Below are 20672 nucleotides of genomic sequence, written 5' to 3'. Positions count from 1 at the left end.
AAACGTGGAAACACTTAAAATATTAAATAGCAATACAGAATTCCATAGCTTAAAGGGTAGTAGAAGAGATATCCCCAGTGCAGCACCCGAATAATTGACAAGTTATAGAGGATTTAACATCCTCAATGGCCAGCAGAGCAAGAGGTCATTCAGGCTTGACAGACGGGGGTGCCAAGGAGAGCCTCATGAAGAGCACAGGGGGAACTGCATGATTTCTTAAGTGATGGTAGATGTTTAAAAATATAAATTGGGCCCTAACTGGTTTGGCTCAGTGGATAGAGCGTCAGCCTGTGGACTGAAGGGTCCCAGGTTCGATTCCGGTCAAGGGCATGTACCTTGGTTGCAGGCACATCCCCAGTAGGGGGTGTGCAGGAGGCAGCTGATTGATGTTTCTAACTCTCTATCCCTCTCCCCTCCTCTCTGTAAAAAATCAATAAAATATTTAAAAAAAAAAATATATATATATATATAAATTGGATCCATCTTATTTTATGAGTAATTGTAGTATCTTGATTATCTAATTAGTGAATTGAGCTATATAAGGCAAAAGTAAACAAACATTCGTCGTACTAATTAGTCATGTAAATACTGATTTTACTACATAAATCTTAAGGTCAACGTTTGGCTGCAAAGGGAACTTTTTTTTCCCAATTACAGTTGACATTCAATATGATTTCGTATTAGTTTCAGGTGTACAGCATAGTGGCTAGACAACCGTATACTTTACACAGTGGTTCCCCCCAGCGTTTCCAGTACCCACCTGGCACTGCTTATGTTCTGATTTTAAAAATTAAATTTAAAAATTTCAAATGAAAAGTCTTTGTTCTTTTGAATCATGACCGGTCTCTTGAGGTATGTGCCGTGTTTGAACCAGCTTCTTTATGAGAGGGAGCACTCAGACAGGTTCCTCTACAAAGCTGTTTCACAGATGTTGCTTTGTGGTAGGGATCAGCCTTGCCAGCTCCATCTTCCTTTTTCATGTGCGCCGTGTCGATTGCCTCACTTCCTCTGCAAGAGAATGACTCCAGGATCCTAGGGTCGGGGCATTGTTTTACACAGTGTCTGTTACCTATTTATGGTATTAGAACTTGCTATTAGTCATCGCCAGATATTTAATGGGAATTACCATTACACCTGGCAACTGGTAGTGTTCAGTGTGCTGTATACAAGTCACAGATGAACTTTTTTTTTTCCCTGAACTAGTTTTATTATTTTTAAACATTAGCCCCATTTTAAAATAGGATAATAACACTTAAAAATCCACTACTTGTAGGCCCTGGCTGAGTAGTTCACTTGGTGAGAGCATTTGATCCCGGGTCAGGGCACATGTAAGAATCAAGCCCCCCTTCTCCCTCTCAACATCCCTCCCTCCCTTCCTCACTCTCTCTAAAATCAGTCAGTAAATTAAAAAATCCACAATTTCTAGCTTCTTTTGAAAAATCAGTTCTGTCACAACTTGGTCCACATTTCAAAATAAGAATTATATATTAGGTATTGTAAACAAGCTGCTCCCTTTATGTATGTGGGGACGGACAAGCATGTCCCGGGTACTTATCTCCTTTCTGCTTCACTCATCTGGCGGCCTGGCTTCCATAGAGAGCTTGGTTTGATTACTGGGCTCTTGTGTAATGGTTTGATTTACCCTCCAAATCTCAAACCGTGCCAAAACAAGGCCTTCAGCTCTACCAGCACTATCAGTTACCTTGCCTAACTTGAGTTAGGTATTATTTGAAGAATGAAATTATGTATAGTTCTGTGGCTGAAATAAGTTGGTTGATCTCAGAAACAGATTATTATAGCCGGCGTAAATAAAATATTGTGTGTGTGTATTTGTGTGTGCATACATATATATGTGAGAATAACACAGATATGTTTGAAATCATCTGAGGGAAGGATATTTGGGAGTTGTTTTTTTTAATGCTGTTCTTACAACTTTTATGTTTGAATATACAAATATTTTTTAAAAGTCAAAGCTAAATCTCAACCACAGATTATCAACAGTGAGAAAGATTTTTTTTTTCCTCCCCAAGTGATTAATCTTTTAGTCAGAATTTGAGGAAAGGGAGTATTTAAAGCCAACCTAATTGATACCATGTCTTACAAATTATTTTTCAGGGGAAAAAAATGTTTTCTTCTAGTAGATATTAAGGATACAACTTAGAAAAATATTTTTGTATGCATTAATAACCAAAACCATTCGTCTCTGCATCTGATTGCAAGTACCCCGACATAAGTACGCGCTCAGAGCATAAATCAATGCATTGCCTCACTGTATCCAGAGAAGGGTCTTATTAGCAACATGTATAGATATTTGCTGATGTGTAGGCATCTGCATATTAGATATTTTTTAAAAGCACCATATTGTCAACAGAGCACAGATCTGAGCTGTTTGTGCATTTGTGGTGATGGATTTATGCCAGTTTAACCCCACGCTTTGGTCTAATCTGTGGTCTGCGTCTCTTGGCAGCTAGAAGGTAAAAGCTGTGGTCCACACACCCACGAAGGACAGAGAGAAATACTCATCGACAGTGATATTCATTCTCCGTGTTTTCCCAAATAAGCAGACCTACTTGTCCCAGGTTTGGAGAGTGGAAAGCCCCTTTGGTCTAGCTGTGGTATCCGTCTGCCATGTCCCTGTCAATCTTTGAGAACTTCTTCCTTTCTGGCTCACTACCATTCCAGGCTCATCTTGGGCCTTCCCTGTCCCAGTGATGAAATAGCCATTTCTCCAAAAAGCCTTGGTGTGGGATGTGGAAAGCAAGACCTGGGTAGTAGGTGTGGTTGTTGCTCCTGGTGTGTTACTGCTTTTAGACTGTCAAACAGAGCTGGGGGCGTGGGGGAAATGCGCGCACACACACACACGCACACACACACGCACGCACACGCACGTATGGGTGTTTCTCTCTTCCTTTGTCTATTTATATGAAATACCACAAGTTCATACTGATATCCCTCCTTTCATTCCAGCACCATGGGTTGCTTTTAGCCTTCTCCCTCCCGTAGCTACCATTTCCTTCTGCAGTAGTGAGAAGCCTGCCTCCCGTCATCCTCAGCACATCCGCTCATATTCTCAGTCTCCTTGTATGAAACTGATTTCCCCACAGCAGGGGCCACCTCCTTGCCCCCTACCTTGCTGGACACCCCAGCGGCACCAGTGCAATCCTGACCCTGGCCCCGCCACACAAGTGGACTGAGCCAGCAGAATCCTCGGCCCCAGATCTGCCAGACATGCTGGCCATGCTGGCCAAATCCTTGACTTTTTTAAAACTTAGACAAATTATAAGCAAAAATTTGAGACAAAGTATTTCCTGAAATTATAAAATAAGAATATTAATAGCTTTAGCTATTTAATGACACAGGTTAGTTTCCATTCTTATTCACAGAGGACAATGGAACCTTAGTAAAGATTCGGAGTTTATAAGTAGGCTTATTTCCTCTTACTTTTTGAGATGTAATATCACCAGACAGGTGGAGTGCAGAGAAACTGCTTGCTGCTAAAATGAGCAAGGCCGGGCTAGAGGACAGCTACTTTCTGAGGGCAGCTGACACTTTTCTTCTTGGTCTGTGGAGCTCTGGATTCACAATCATAGTTGTTGGGGTGACACATAAACAAAAGATAAATATTAGAGTATTTTCTTAAATTGGCAACCCATCTACTTACACACATTCCTTTCTCGGTTTGATCTAGCAATAAAAATGATTTAATTTCTGCTTTAGGAACTACAAAAAAAAATTAGGGAAAATTATTTGTTTTTTCCATTTCCTGATGTATTTGATCTGTTTTTAGTTTTTGACTCTTTTCTTTGCCACCACATTCTTATTCTCTTAGTTCACTTCCTGGTGTCTGGTATTCCTGAGCACAGACCACACTTCGTTATTTTCACAAGTGGAGGACTGACTGGAGAATGAAGAGTGGTGGATTATCATGTTTGTCTTTGGAATGTGTTGATTTTTTGAAATTGAATATGGGCCCATTTAATACTTGTTTTTTTGTGTGTGTTTTTTTCCTAATGAATCTCTTAATGGTTCCAGGTCCCTCCTCCTTTAGTAAATATTCCCTTGGATCCCACAACGGTGTACTAGGAATGAATAATAATAAATTAAAAAGAAATATGGCTCACCATTTCTTAGGAAATGCAATTACAACATAGGAATAAGCTGTAAAATGCAGCATCTCAAATATCATTTAAAAATGAAAGCTCCCAACCTAACCCGTGCACCCAAAGGTTACTGATTCAATTCCTGGTCAGGGCACACGCCCAGGTTTTGGGCTAGATCCCCAGTAGGAGGTGTGCAGGAGGCAGTCAGTCTAGTATTTTTCTCTTTCTCTCCCTTCATCTCTCTCTTTAAATATCAATAAAAATTCATTTTAAATGAAAACTCTCTGCAGTCTGGAATAGTTGATGTCTTTCACCTTTCTATCCTCTTTAAATCCCTCCCAATTCAGCTGCCTTCTTTTTACTATAAAAACTCAACACCAAAACAAACAGCCATTGTGGAGGGGCCCCCATGAGAAGTGCCAAGTGAGCATACAAGAGTTAGGAGGCTTTAGCTAAAATTAGAAATGGCAAAATTTTATCCAAGGGCCTTAGGATTTCCAAATCGGTAAACACTGCCGGGTGTCCTGAAGAAAACGTTGAGCGTTCTTATCGTGAACAGGACATTTTTGAGACCAGTCAGTCCTGCGTTCTTCGCCTCTGCTTTGGTCTGAGGTGGTTATCTTCCAGACGTCCCGTGGTCTGTCTGGGTAATGGCTGCCAGGTGGTCTGTGCAGGGAAACCTTCTTTCCCAAGGTCTTCACCTGAAGATTCTTTCCTGTATTATCTCTAGTATTTACAGGCCTCCGGGTATTGATGCACTGGAAGACCCAAAAGTGTCCGTTCCCAGGCTAAAGCAAGGATGGAATCATGTCCTCGTGCCTTCACCTACTTGGTTTTTAGTAACAGCAGCGTCGCCCTTTTCTCAGCAGCATTCGGTGTGTCACTTGGGGATGCCGTCTGATGTTCTGAATTTCCCTGTAGGGGTCGTGGACCTCAGAGCCGAGACAGTGTTGCCACCGGCCCCGAGAAGGGCTCTGGGCCTGCAGACACTCCCAGCTGGGATACTGATTGTGCCAGTTTAACCTCCCGCCCTCCCCAGGGCTGCTGTCCACAGTCCAAAGGCAAGGCCACCTAAACGACATAGATTCTACACTGCTGATAGGAGAAAGAAGTTAACCCCTCACTCTACCTTAGATACAAGGAATGTTATTTAAAAAAAAAAAAGGCTTTACAGAGAAAATGTGGCCTTAATGGGTGTTACAGACGTCTGACAAGCAGAGCCAAGGAGAGTTGCTGACAACATTGCTGGCCGGTCAGTCAGTCATTCAATAAATATTTTTGCTGGTTTTAAAATCCCCTGCTCAATTCTGTGGTGGCCCAACAGAAACAATAGCCGGACCACATAACTTTGGTGCATCTGTGAAACATTCAGGGTTTCCCCTACTCTTACACAATCCATTCTGTGGTAGAAATAGATCTCCCTTCCAGGCCAGTCAGTGGGAAGTGTGGCTTTGTCATCCAGACTTCTCCAAGCAGAGATGATAATTAGGTGATTGGTTAAATGTATGGTAATTTTCTTCTTACCTGTAACTGGGTGTATGATGCCAACAAAAGGTTTTGGAAGGTTTTCTATTAATATTTAACAAACATAATTAACAACATACGTGAAGAACAGCTGAGGTGGTTCTTGGCACAGTAAGTGCACAGTACATATCAGTTCAGTGTGTCCTTGTTTATTGAACTTAACACAGGTGTTGTCACAGTAACTGAAATGGAAATAACTCGTTCACTGACTACTTAAGCGATTATTTCTCTTCGGTGTCTCCAGCCACGACGACTACTCAGTTTGTACCCCAAACTGAGTAGATTCAATAACACCTGGAAAAACCTTGCTCTAAATACATCAGAGCCTTCACATGTTATGAAAAAGTGATGTAGTGGGCTGACTAGATTTTCGGTCATTTACTAAATTAGGCATAGTTGTTAAAAAGGGACAGTGTATACCTGTTAGGTCACCCAGAGAGCGCCAGGGCGTGGAATGCCCTAAGGACAGTGTAAGGTGAAGAGGCTTCCTATGAGTATGAATGTGAGGGTGGGATGGGCTAAGAATCTTCCTAAGTTTATCCTTTTTATTTTCAGTCCTCAGATATCTGTGAGATTGTTTGTTTGTTTTTTAAAAGAGGGTTCGGTACAATAGTATAAGTGGTTTATAGTATTATTTAAAATGCATATTGTTACCAATTCACATAAGTGTGCATCCTTGCCAAAGGGTTTTCTGACTTAGATCCAAGTATCCTGCATCTTCCTGGGCAGTATCCTATATAATAAAGATGTAATATGCAAATGGTCATTACTCCGTGAAGCGTAACGACCGACCATGTAATAACCGGATCACGGATCAGCAGGAGGGTGGGGCAGCGAGCTATGTGGGTGTGGGGGGTCGGAGGGAGCTACAGGAGGGCGAGGCAGCAGGCAGAGAGCTACTAGAGGGTGGCAGTGAGCTATTGGCGAGTACTGGATTCATGTGCAGGGCTACTAGTTGGTTTATAAATAGGCTAACTCCTTGGTTAAGGCAAATTCCAGTTAACTACTCCCCTAGGCATGCCTACTAGCCAAACGGTTACTGTAATAGAAGTCCTCTTTTAAATGAAATGGATGGGAAGGAATAAATGTATAACGTGAGCCCCAGGTTGAAGAAATTATATTTATTACTTGTGCATCAGAAGAGAAAATAGAGTGTCATGTTATTAAAGTTTCATTCTTACGTTTTGGTCTAACTCTTCCTGCCTGTCGTTATTAGGCACTCGGCATTTCGGCGATCGATAACGCTGTTGTGATTTATTCATAGGCTGACAGTGTAACATATATAACATCTCGCTCATGGTGTGTTTGTTTGCTACTCACTTTAATGGCATATGAGCATTGAAATGTCCGTCTATTGGTCTGAGGGTCTGTAGTTTCTTAGGACTCTTACAGGCCCTTCTATGGCTTCCCTGCATTCCGGTTCATTGATCCCTGCATTTCCTCCGTTAGGATTTTAGCCAAATTGATCAGTCGGTTAAATAGTGTTTAAAAGCTGTAGGGTGGCAAAGGATGGTCAAAACCATTTGCATCCCGTGGTATGGGTTTGGTACGCTATAATAACCTCTTATAATCTCATGCAAAGTACGGCTTTTCTTGCACGATCAAAGCCGAACCATTTCAGGATTCCCTGGGTTGAAGTTGCAGGTGCTCTGACCTCCCAATGATCCTCTGCCCAGCGTGGAAACGTCCTCACACCAGCAGTCGTGGAGACTGTCCATTGTAAGGTGATTGGCTGACTGAGTGCCCTGTGAGATTTCCCATTATCCTTCCCCTCATAGTGACAGACTTGAAATGTGGACCCTTTTCAGACGCTCCGGCCGACAAAACCTGAAAAGCCATGTGTTCACAGATGTCAACCCATCCTGCTTATCTGTGGGCATGGTGTGCTGTGCCACACGTGACAGATTACTTTGTGTCGTTGAGGATTGTCTCGTTTTCGTTGACATATTACTATAAAATGTTCTGTTTCCTCTTGCCAAGTGAATGAGTTGGTAAAAGTATCTTTCATAGTCAAGAGAATGATTTAGACAGTGTTCTGAGAGCTAGCCTTTTATTTATTTACTAGAGGGCCAGTGCACGAAATTTGTGCATGGATAGGGTCCCTAGGCCTGGCCGGCGATCAGGGCCAATCTGTGGGGTGCCTGGTGGGGCGATCAGGGTCCCCCATTGGCACCCGCCTTGGCTGACCTGGTGCTGCCCGCTCCGGCAGGGCGATTGGGGGCTGGCGCCGGCCTGCTCACTAACGGGCCCCACCCCATGCTGCCACTGGCAGTTGCCTTCCTCTGCGGGGCAACCAGCAGAGCGATTGGGGGGCCCCCGCTGGCACCCGCCTTGGCTGGCCTGGGGCCTGCAGGCTAGGGACAGCTCCTGTGTTGAGCGTCTGCCCCCTGGTGGTCAGTACACATCATAGCAACTGGTCGTTCCACAGGTCGTTCTGCCGTTCAGTCGATTTGCATATTAGGCTTTTGTTATATAGGATTTATTTTATTTATTTATTTTAACCAAATTGCCTAGGACCTTAGTACAGAGTCTTTATGGAGGAGAAAGGGTTGTGTTGTTTCTACTGTTTTCTTCCAGCAGGAATGTGGAGTCACCAAGTGACTTGACATGATCCAATTTAGTTACTAAAAAAATTTAAAATGGAACCCCGGTATGTGTCCTACCGCTGTTACCGTTGTGTGTTGTCTCCCTGCAGCATTTGCCCGCCTTGCCTGGTGCTTATTATTGGTTGCCCTCCCTGTGTTTGCTGTCCTGGGTGGTTTTCCTTTTGTGTCCAAGGGATCGGGTTTCATTCGACTGTGAGAGAAAGAAAAGTGAAAGGCATCTTGACTGGATAGCTCTCAGGTAATTGCGACTCAGCACAGCCTGTCCAAACCACGGCCACCTCCTAAAATTCTGCTCTTCTTCTCCTGTCCCTGTTCTCCTCCGTACATAGCTCCGTGGCCTGCTCCGTGGCTCCTGTGAGAAGCCCTGACACCTCCCTCTTTCTCACCTCTCACATCCCGCAAGTTATCCGGGCTGATCAATTCTGCTTCCTCTCTTAAAACCAGCCCACTTCTCCATCTCCACTGCTCCATCCCAGCCCACGCGGCAGCCTGCCCATCCTGGGACTAACGCCTACATAGCCTCCTCTCTGCTCTGTCACCGGGCACTCCATCCTTCCCACCCTGTGGTCAGAGGGGGCTTGCAAAAAAGCCACTGTGATTAGTACTTAAAACACTGCCCTTGGCCCGGCTGGCATGGCTCAGTGGTTGAGCGTAGACCTATGAACCAGGAGGTCACAGTTCAATTCCTGGTCAGGGCACATGCCTGGGTTGCGGGCTCAATCCCCAATGTGAGGCGTGCAGGAGGCAGCCAATCAATGATTCTCTCTCATCATTGATGTTTCTATCTCTCCTTCTCCCTTCCTCTCTGAAATCAATAATAAAAAACAACAACTCGCCAAAACCGGTTTGGCTCAGTGGATAGAGCGTCGGCCTGCGGACTGAAAGGTCCCAGGTTCGATTCCAGTCAAGGGCATGTACCTTGGTTGCGGGCACATCCCCAGTAGGGGGTGTGCAGGAGGCAGCTGATCGATGTTTCTCTCTCCTCGATGTTTCTAGCTCTCTATCCCTCTCCTCTCTCTTCCTCTCTGTAAAAAAATTAATAAAATATAAAAAAAAACAACAACAACAACAACTCTGCCCTTGGAATCAAGACCAAACCTCCTGCAAGGCCCGATGCACATTCCACCCTCTCCTCGCACACATCTTGTAGTCTGTGCTGTGGAGCAGTCCCATTGTCCTGCTCTGGTTCCTCAGACACTGGTCCCCTCCCACCCACCGTGGGGTGCAGGTCCCTTCACCTCTTGTTGAGTGTCTGTCCCTCTTGTTACCTTGCATTGTGGCAGAGACAGCGCTTGCCTGTTCCCCTTCTCCCCATGGCTCCCAGCACCCACAGGGCTTGGAACATGGGCCTGTGTAGCTGTGTATTGAATGAATCAACAAATGAACACAAATAAAATGAAAGACGGCAGTCAACCTGTTTAGAGTGAATATGTTTCTACAAGGCATGCCTTAGTAAATAACAGAAATGTGTTTTGAAAAAGCATTCCTTATCTTAAAATGTATTTACCAAAAATACATTTTTCCCCCATTTACAAACATACAAACAAAATGTAAACTACATTCAGCTGGGCGTCTGCTGACCACACGTTCTGGTTAATACCTTCCGTGCTGCCCACGTGAAGAGATGTTGGTCTCGAGAAGGAAACCGAGACCTGAACTCAGGAAGTCAGTGAAACCACCGCCAGTGCCCTCACTGGTTTCCTACGTCCTGTGGAGGGGCTGTTGGCTTTAGGGGGTCCTTAGGAACCGCTAGAACACTTGCCCGACATGATGCAAGCAGGCCCGTGATTCATCGTGATAACAGAAGGGACCCTTGCTGTGAGGGTAAACCACACAGCCCAGAGGCAGCGCTCTGGACCAGGGACCTGCGCATAGGAAGACGCCTCCCGCCATTCAGACAGCCCGCAGATTGCTCAGAATGAGAACAGGACTTCGTTCATTGCCCTCTTACCACGCGCTGGTAGTGGGCTGAGCGTTCCAGCGGGTGGGGTATCTCACTTCCTGTGACAGTGCTGTGAGGTCGCTGCTCCTACTGCCCTACTGATGAAGAGAGTGGGGCGCAGAATGTGGTACCCCTGACACTAATATAACATTGCATGTCCACTGTGATTGAGAGCTAAGTCTGAGAAAAAGAGAAGGGGTGACCCAGAACGGTTAAGTAACGTAGAGCTAGTTAGTGCCGACTGCAGTCAGGGGCTGAGGTGCACTTCTCAAGGCTCCCTTTCTGTCCCCTGCTGGAAGGGACCGGGATACCCCTGTGTTCCACTGGGGGACAGTGAGGGTGTTTCCCCAGCATTCTCTTCCAAGATTCAGTATGTTAAAAAAAAAAAAAAAAGTCAAAATAAAGTGTCCTCTTCTAGGTGTTCTTAAGGCGGTGGAAGCTGAGGAGTGCCTAGATGGAGACTGTGTAATCACAGAACTAGCTCAGATGTCAAGTAACTTCTGTTTTAGGATGCCGGCTTTGAACCAGCCCTCCCACTTCTAAAGCTGGGTGAGGTATCCTTTCTCTTAAGATTCCATAGCATCCTTTCTATCTTTGTTGTTAAATCTTTTCCGAAACAGTGCAATGGTGTGTGTGTGTGTGTGTGTGTGTGAGAGAGAGAGAGAGAGAGAGAGAGAGAGAGAGAGAGAGAGCGCGCATGGGTTTAAGAGGAGAATGATAAATAAAAAATATGTACATTTTAAACCATCTATCATGTGAAATTTGAACTACACGGCACTGTGTATACAGACCTTTGAGTACAATAATGCAATTTATTCTTCTCTGTAACTCGGGCTCTTGGCCTCATGCCTGGCACTTTTTAGTTACTCAGATGTTGATGAATATACACAATCAGTAACTAGCAGAGCCAGGATTCAAACCCAGCGCCGTGGGGCTGTGGGACGCGGACGCTCATAATCTCTCTGACACACAGTCCCTGCCCAGCTCAGGAACGTGCAGTCTAACAAAGGGGTAAAGCAGGTTGAGTCCATCCCGTGGAGACCATGATTTTGCCAGAAGCAGTAGACTCGATGCTTTCACCCTTGGCAGAGATCCTCGTCTAAGAATCAGGGAAGGTGAACTGAACCGAATTGAAACTTGGCAGTTTGCTCATAAACATTGCAAAAGTTCTGTGCCTCGGGAAAGAAAGGGGTCAAAGTTCTGTGTACTTTGAAAGTAAAACTGCAATATATGGTGCCCTTTCGACATGGGCCAGCATCGTTGGCTAAAAACCCACACCCAGGAAACAGAAACTCACACGTCATCAGGGAAGTTTCAATTGCGGCAACCTCTTTGGAGAAGAATATGACAGTCATTCCTAAGTTTAAATTACACATACCCTTTGAACCAGCAACTTTAAATGTCAAAACGTGTACTACAGATATATATACATACACATATACATATACATAAAGAATATATGCCATTATATTATAGTTGCATTGTTCCTAGTACCAAAACATTGTTTGCAGCCTAAATGTTCATCCATTAAGGGTTGGTTATATTATATGATATGAAATTAAATACTATTGCAGGCATAAAAAATGAAACTCTTCTCTATTTATATGAAATAAAAAATACGTAAATTTTAAACCTAGATATCTATTTTAATTAGAGAAAAAGGTCACTTGTGTAAAAAACTGTATGTGTGCATTTGTGTGTGTGAATAAACTATTTCCAGAAGAGTTCACAGGAAAGTGATGAGGGAAGCTGTGGAAAAGATGCAACACTTGTGGCTAGCTCTTCATTTATATCTTTTGAATCTATTACTAAGTCTGCATTGTCTATTCAGGGTCAATAAAATTTTAATCCTACTGTATAAAGAAGCTTGGAAATTGGATTTTTATGAACAACTTTTAATTCTGATATAATTTCAAGTGTACTGAAAAATTGGCAAGAATACCACAAGAAACTTCCTTGGAGCGGGCCTTGCACTTAGCAGTTATGTCTCTGACTTTTTTTTTATTTTATTAATATATTTTATTGATATTTTACAGAGAGGAAGGGAGAGGGATAGAGAGCTAGAAACATCGATGAGAGAGAAATATCGATCAGCTGCCTCCTGCACACCCCCCACCGGGGATGTGCCCGCAACCAAGGCACATGCCCTTGACCGGAATCGAACCCGGGACCCCTCAGTCCGCAGGCCGACGCTCTATTCACTGAGCCAAACCGGTTTCGGCTCTGACTTCTTATAATCTGGAATATTATTCAGCCTTTCTCTGTTCTCTTGACTGCAAAACTTTTCAGTTATTTTGTGGCATGCGCTTCAGTGTAGTTTGTCTTAGGTTTCCTCCTGATTGGACTCAGGTTCTATGCTGTTGGGTGAACACTACAGCAGTGATTGCTGTGTCCTTCTCGCTGCAGCCCAACAGGAGGCGCTGTGCTCGCCGGGGATCTCAGCCCCAGGTGTGGGAGACCAGGCTCTCCTTCAGGGCACCCGCAAACGCTTTCAGGTCATTTTGTGGCACTGGAGCTGGGGATTTGAATCCCCAACCTCATCCATTACATTCACCACTTTGTTCAGCAACATTAGGAGCTACCAGCCAACCTCATATACAGGTGTCCCCCAAAAACGTATACACACATTTTGAATAAGTATAAAGGCAGCGTTTATTAAAATACATTTCCTTTTTGAAATTGAGCTCTCAGCTGTTCACAGTGTGTATACATATTTTGGGGAACACCCTGTTTTTGTTAGTTTTCCAAAAATGTTCCGAAGTGTCATACAGCTCCCTGCTCCGTACAAGAGGCCGGTTGCGAGCATCCACTGCAGATTGTTCACATTTCCCTGTGGCCAGGTCACACACTGGGCTGTCAGTGCTCTCTTTACTCCTGGAAACGGAGTCCTTCGTTGCTGTTGTTTAAATAAATGTTTCCAAAGTCTTGTACAAAAAGACTGTTGTCCTCCTCCGGAGGCATTCTTACATTTTCTCCGTTGCCACTCGTTAATTCAAAGCCTTTTTGGAACCTCGTTGTTTTTCATTCAGAAGCCAGTGGAAAGCAGCTGGCCCATTCAATAAATAGTTTTGAACTTCTTAAAGAAATTCAGCTTTCAACATCAATGGCTGCTGTTAAGCTTATTTGAACTCTTGGGGGAATTCTAAAGAAAATGTCTGAACAAAGCAAATACCGTCATCCTGGTGTTTGAGATGGGGTCCTGGCGTTTGAGATGGGGTGTCAAGACCGGCTTCGTAGAGGAGCTGATGCGGAGGCTTTTGAAGAAGTGAGAACCTGCCAAGCAGCTGGGGGAAGAAGAGACCAGGTGGGGAAAGGACAGAATGAACTCCAGGAGCAAACCGTGAAGTCATGGTGCTCCTGGGAACTGTAAGCAGCTCATTAACGTGGAGGTGAGCTTGGTAGAGAAAGGAGATGGGGAGGTGTGGATGGGTAATTAGGAGAGTCACGTGAAGAGAACCTGAGGCCAGAACACAAAAGACCTTGTACTCTGCTATGGAGTTCACATGCTTCTCTTTAGGGCTCCTCCTTGGAAGGGGTGTGTTGCGGTCATCTTGGCCATGGCAGGTCATGCTTCCATTATCTTACCGTTCATTACTGTTATTATCTATTGGCAGTACTTCCCTGTTCTTTTTCTTTTCTTAATTCCCAGAGTCAGGCCCCAGTGTCTGGTTGATCTTGGTCTCTTGTAAGAGGTGGCATCTTCCCACGTGTCATCTGGGATCATTACAGCATTTCCCCCTGTAAGCAAACCAGGCAGGTGACCACATTACCTCCGGGAAGCTGACTTCATCTCCCAAGGCTTTCCAGAGCAAATTGAAATCTTGGATTGGTGTTCATGTGTCTGCTGGCACCCTCTAGCGGTGGATTTCAGCCTAAGCAAATTAAAATTTCGTCTTCGATAACCATGGTTTCAAATAAGATAAGCCTGGGATGTTTTGGAAGGGGCTGAAGCATTGTATTTAATATCGTATTTGGATGAACCTTTGACTCTCTCTCCAAGTTAATAATTATGCCTGTGATCGTTCTGTTCGTGTGTTTTCAATGTCACCTAGAACTTTGGATGAACAAAATCATTTAATTTGAAATAAAATGAATTTTGGAGAAAGTACATGATTAGACAGACCTGGACTCTTAGAACATTCTAATCTCATGTGTTATTTGCTGTACCTCTTAGTCACCAAGTTCCAGACTCATGAGGTAATTTTTTCTAATATCCTTCTCTTTTCTCTCTCTCTCTCTCTCTCTCTCTCTCTCTCTCTCTCTCTCTCTCTTCCTTTTCTTTTCTTTTCTTTTCTTTTCTTTTCTTTTCTTTTCTTTTCTTTTCTTTTCTTTTCTTTTCTTTTCTTTTTTCTTTCTTCCTTTTTTCCTGTGTGGGCAGTGTTTTGTAAAACTAAAAGAATCCTGTGGGTTTTTTTTTAAATTCTTACCCTTGAAGACAGCTGTTGAGCATGTCATGCAAATTTGAAGGTTAAGCTAAAAGGCTGGGTAGTGAGTCTTCGCTTTGTATTACTTTTGTGTGTCTTTGAACATGAGTTGTGTGGACATTTTGCTTGTGACTAGCCGCTAGTTTATTGGCGCAAGCGATTTACGATCACCGAATTAATTCCTTGTGTGTAGGGATCGCTGTGATTTAAGTAGCAATGATAATAAAACGAAAGCATTTATTAAAAATCTCCTTCCTGCATAACATAATTGGGGACATAAAATTAATTGCCTCTTTTTTAAAGTCCTTGCACAATGCCAAGGGGCGAGGGGTGTAATTATCACCATCTCACAGGTGAATAAGCTGAAACACCTGGAGGCTAAGTAGCTCTCCCGAGGTCTCACAGTTACTAAGTGTGCAATGTGAGCATTCAGACCCAGATGCAGAGGACTTGCAGCCACCCTTAAACTTGCTCACAGTTGGTGCATGCACAGGAAAACCACTGTAGAAAAAGGCACAGAAAACCCTGCCTGGTTCATAGCTCTTATTTAAATATATACCAACCACTTGATAAAAATCTTGGTTTTAATTTACTGTTGACATTATCAACATCTGTTTGTTTCCACTCCTATTTATAGCCACAGCCTTGTTGCCATGCAAAGGAAGTTGAAGGTACTTTTTGGCCTTGTGGTCCCAAAGGCTTAGTTCTGGCCCTGCTGCCCTGGCCCCACAGCAAGCGTGTTGGAGACACGGCTGCTGTCCAGGTCAGCGTTCGGCCCATTGTGGCGCTCCCTGCATGCTGCTCTCGGAAGTGACCTGTGTGTCTGCCTGTGGCTCTCGGCAGGTGGAGTGTGATGGTGGCAACCACTTGTCCATGTCAGCCTAGCTCTGGTTCATATATGTTTATATGTGTGAGTTGATAGGTACATAGTGACTGTGTCTGGGTTTTCTAAATTTTAAATTTTTTCTTTGTAAATATAGGCACATAGGCTCGGCATTGGTTTTTGTTTTTCACTCTTTTTTTCTTTGTTCCTATGGCTTCCTTCCAGTTGCCCACATGGCCTTCCTCCTCACCCTATTATATGTAAAAAGCAGCGGTTGCCAACCTTTCTGACCACACGGACCATCAGTGGTCCGCGGATTACCAGTTGGCGACCATTGATATAAAGGATACATAAGACATAGCATGCAGTCTTCCATATTTTCCCATGCTTATGTAATCATGTATAAAATATATCTATGTGCAGTTACATATACCAGTCATATGTGGGGTGGCTTTTTAGCCTTTTATGGTAAAACTAGAGGTCCAGTGCCCGAAATTCGTTCACTGGTCGAGTCCCTAGCAGCCAGAGCCTCCCTCCCGTCCCCAGCCGTCTGCCGCCGCCCAGCCACTGCCACGGGCCAGGGCCTCCCTCCCTTTCCCCGGCCAGCCCTGCCCCCTGGTCGAACTCCCAGACACCTCCCCATCAAGGGGACATTTTTGCAATCTAAGCTTTCATTATATAGGAAGGTGGGATCATATTATAAAAACTTTTTACAATCCATATACTTTACAACCAGTTATCCCAGTGGTCGGCAAACCGCTCTGTTGACTAATGAGTTTGTCGACCACTGGGATAGGGGCTTAATCACAAGGAACAACAACAGCCTGTAATTATTGGAATCGAGAGTCTAGGTCAGTGGTTGGCAAACTCATTAGTCAACAGAGCGGCAAACCGCGGCTCGCGAGCCTCATGTGGCTTGCGAGCCGCAGTTTGCCGACCACTGAATTATCCCATTCTGGTGATCTGTCCCATGGGAATGAAAGCACTGATTCGTAAGGTTTTTCTTGTTTGTTTGTTTTTAATATATTTTTATTGATTTCAGAGAGGAAGGGAGAGGGGGAGAGAGAAACATCAATGATGAGAGAGAATCATTGATTGCCTGCCTCCTGCACTCCTCCTACTAGGGATGGAGCCCACAACCCAGGCATGTGCCCTTGATCAGAATCGAACCCAGGACCCTTCAGTCTGCAGGCTGACACTCTAGCCCAGCCGTGGGCAAACTACAGCCCGCGGGCCAGATCCGGCTGTTCTATCCGGTTCTCTTGCTCTCCCCTCCGCTCCTTTACTTTGAATTTATATTAGTTCACACAAACACTCCATCCATGCTTTTGTTCTGGCCCTCCGGTCCAGTTTAAGAACCCATTGTGGCCCTCGAGTCAAAAAGTTTGCCCACCCCTGCTCTAGCCACTGAGCCAAACCAGCTAGGGCTGATTTGTAAGGTTTTGTGTCAAAAGTGTTTTCTACGGTATTACTCAAAATAGAAGGAAGGAAGGGGGATGGTTAAATAAATAATGACCTATCTACCCCATGGGATTTTAGGTAATCGTTCAAAAAATGGATTTGACTTATGCCAGAAGCGTCTCCTCTGCCATCCTCTCTGTTATGGATTCACTGTTTTTATCCCTTTTCTGACATTTGAGTGGGGTTTCAAGAGGGAAAAGAAATATACGTATTTGGACCTTTTTCTGTATAAGTGAAAATCTGGTTCAGTTGATGCAATACCTGGTTTAACTTAATTTTTCTTCCTAGAACACTTAGGTTGTCTTCAACTGTGTGTCCTCCCCCCCCCCTTCCCTCCCCTTCTTACTGTACCTTCTCTAAAATTGGGAATCCCCTGCCCCCCACAGAATTAGATTCTTTCTTGGCTTCCGACCCCTTCTGGGCCTTCCCAGCAGCAGCATCTCAGCCCAGCCCCAAACGGTCCTGTCTAAACTGTAAACTCGGAACCAAAGAGACGGCAGTTCAGAAACTGTGTGCCTGTGGCGTTTGGGTTTTCTTGGAGAGAAGAGACGCACAGAAAAAAGAAATAGCATCTCTGTATAACCACAACTTTGTTTTCCTTTTCTTTTACTTCTGCACAGGTTCGAAAAGGGGCGCATCTACACATTCATCGGAGAAGTAGTCGTTTCTGTGAATCCCTACAAGTCGCTGAACATCTATGGGAGAGAGACGATTGAGCAGTATAAAGGACGGGAGCTGTACGAGAGGCCACCGCACCTGTTTGCTATTGCCGATGCTGCCTACAAGGCCATGAAGAGGCGATCCAAAGACACTTGCATTGTGATATCAGGTATTTTAGGGAGGGGGGTCCCCTGTACTGCCAAGGTTAGACTGTATTTCATTTATTAGGTACTCAAGGATCCAAATGTTTCATTAGATCTTTTTTTGAGGTTAGAAACGTAAGCAATTTTTAGAAGAAAAAAAATGCGATGAACATACTAAATTATTTATATCATTTCCGACCGCCGTCTAGTCTTGGTTCATTTACAAAATACAGGTTACGTTTGGATGGACCTCTAGACAGTTTTGTAGACTGAGCTGCCAAGGTAATCCCTTCCACCTCAAACACATAAAAGTACTGGACAAATCGTAACAAAAGTTACTTTAGGTAGTGACAGAGTGAAACGGAGAAAATGAAATCCTGGGACCAAGAATGAAAGAATGAACTCAGTCAGAGTGGTGAATGGGAGCTAGTGTTGAGGGGGCCCCGAAATAGGCCCAGAGAGCTGGGGGTGCTCCACCAGGAGGGAGATGGACCCCAACGGCCCAAGGAGTGGAGCTGAGCTCTTCAAGGAATTTCATGCAGGAAAATACCTGCCCACCGACCCAGGAGGGCCTCCCCCAAACTGTAGAAACTTCTTGTGGTGCTAATGGCACCTCACATTTTGCATGAGTGGCTTTATACTTTTACAAACACTTTTATGATTTTTATTCCATTTTGATTATCGAAACAGCTCTGAGTGGTAGGTAAAGCAGTTGTGTTTCTACTTCAGAGAGGAGACTATCAAGGGTCAGAAGAGTTCAGAGTTAGAGAATGATAGCCTAGGACTACATTTTGTGAAAATAAACTATGTTAAGCAATATTGCCTGATTGTATTAAGTGAACACAAGAAGTCCCTTCCCTTAGAACAGTGGTTCTCAACCTTTCTAATGCCGCGACCCTTGAATACAGTTCCTCATGTTGTGGTGACCCCCAACCATAAAATTATTTTCGTTTCTACTTCATAACTGTAATTTTGCTACTGTTATGAATCGTAATGTAAATATCTGTGTTTTCCGATGGTCTTAGGCAACCCTGCTATCAGTTCTCAACCTATGGGTCACGACCCACAGGATGAGAACCGCTGCTGTAGAGCCTAAGATATTTACATTACGATTCATTAACAGTAGCAAAATTACAGTTATGAAGTAGCAACGAAAATAATTTTATGGTTGGGGGTCACCACAACATGAGGAACTGTATTAAAGGGTCGCGGCATTAGAAAGGTTGAGAACCACTGCCTTAGAATATCTCCCCCCCCCAAAAAAAAAATAATTTCAGCAGTAACACTGTGAACAATAAATAGTGTTTATCCTTTTATACCTTTTCTTTCATGTACAAATACATATAGTTACACATGCATATATAATTATGTCGTAATGCACAATTATAGAATTATGTGATAGCTGCTTTTAATACCTTGTTTTTTTCACTTAACAATATATAATGGACATCTTTTCATTAGAGTACTATAGAAAGAATGCATTCTCTGACAATTGTGTAGTAGTCTGCCGAATCCTAGTTTATTTCCCCTTTCCTCTACCTATGGGCATATTATTTTCAGATTTTAGCTATGATATGTAGGCAGCAAAAAGCCTTTTCAAAAGTATGATGATTATTACTATATTAGTATTTTATTATTTCCACAGTATAAATTTCTACAGGTAGAATTTTGGGGTCAGAAGGCATAAACATTTAAAAATTGGGGGTAGATAATTCAAAATTGACCTCTTCTTCCCCCTTTTATCAGTTGTCATGCTTTTTCTGTGATACCATGTGTCTGAAGCTTGCTTGATGCCTGTTGTTGTTGGTTTTTTTTTAACCAAAATTGCTCTAATTTTCATTTTCTGAAAGAATTATTTTGTCTCCAGTAAGATGAAAGGAAATACTGTTAAAGAAAAAAGGTAATATTCATTTAGCTGAGGCTACTGTTTGAATCACTAACTTTTTTTCTACGAGGTAAGAATCACTGTGAAGGGCTAAGACTAGTCTAAGGAATTAGTTTATCACATTTTAGCTCATGATTTTTTTTACTAAATACATCTTGATTTGTAATCTATTTGTTACTTCACTTCTACAATAGTCTTATTTTTTTTTCAACATGGCTACAACCAATACCACATCAAGACAGGATGACAAAACTCCAAAAAAAGGCAAACAGTGAAACATAGGGATTTTAAATAACTAACACCACAATTTTAAATTATCCCATTAACAATGAGCTTGCTTAAGCCTGGCACGATTTCCCCCCAGGGGAGAGTGGAGCTGGTAAAACCGAAGCCAGTAAGTACATCATGCAGTACATTGCGGCCATCACCAACCCCAGCCAGAGAGCCGAGATCGAAAGGTAAGGGCGACCTCCTAATGGGGAGAAATTCTGATTAGAGCTTTACTTTCTACATGGAAACGGCTAGACCTAAACTCTGATATCTATCAACCATTTATTGATGATAAACTGCTTTGATTCTCCTATCGCATGCTGTCTCTACTTATATTTATATCACTCTATTTCTATATTTGTTTTATTTTTAGATATATTATTGATTTCAGAGAGGAAAAGAGAGGGAGAGAGAGAAACATCAGTGATAAGAGAGAATCATTGATTGGCTGCCTCCTGCACGCCCCCTACTGGGGATCAAGCCTGCAACTAGGGCATGTGCCCTGATAGGGAATCAAACTGTGACCTCCTGATTCATAGGTCGACGCTCAACCACTGAGCCATGCCAGCTGGGCTTTATATTTGTTTTTAATAGGAAAAAAAGCTGAGTACTGTGGTATAAGCTTTACATAAAGATAAGATTATTCTGAAACAGATGAAAGTGTCTCTTTTCTAGTTTATAACTGCTTCCTTAATGGTTGTATGTGGTCAGCAAAGACATTATAATTCACACTGGCAGTTTTTATAGTGCAAATGCTCACAGGTTTCTTGTTCTTTCTATTTCTGTCTTTTTAAAGTGGTGTTCTGAGGAGCCCTAGGTTCCTGAGCGTGCAGG

The 20672-nt window shown here is 43.4% G+C and overlaps 1 protein-coding gene across 2 annotated transcripts in view; it reads left to right on the top strand.

Moving 5' to 3' along the window:
- Positions 1–20672, top strand: part of MYO1D (myosin ID) — a 283903-nt gene that overhangs the window by 77862 nt on the left and 185369 nt on the right. For both annotated transcript variants that reach the window (XM_080678530.1, XM_080678531.1), the window contains exons 2-3: positions 17501–17709; positions 19933–20026. In XM_080678530.1, the coding sequence (XP_080534656.1) occupies positions 17501–17709; positions 19933–20026 (303 nt within the window). The remainder of the gene's footprint in view (positions 1–17500; positions 17710–19932; positions 20027–20672) is intronic.

Source organism: Plecotus auritus, assembly GCF_963455305.1.
Source record: "Plecotus auritus genome assembly, chromosome: 7".
NCBI classification, from domain to species: Eukaryota; Metazoa; Chordata; class Mammalia; order Chiroptera; family Vespertilionidae; genus Plecotus; species Plecotus auritus.
Note: the sequence above shows the minus strand (reverse complement) of the source record. Positions and strands in the feature narration are given on the sequence as shown.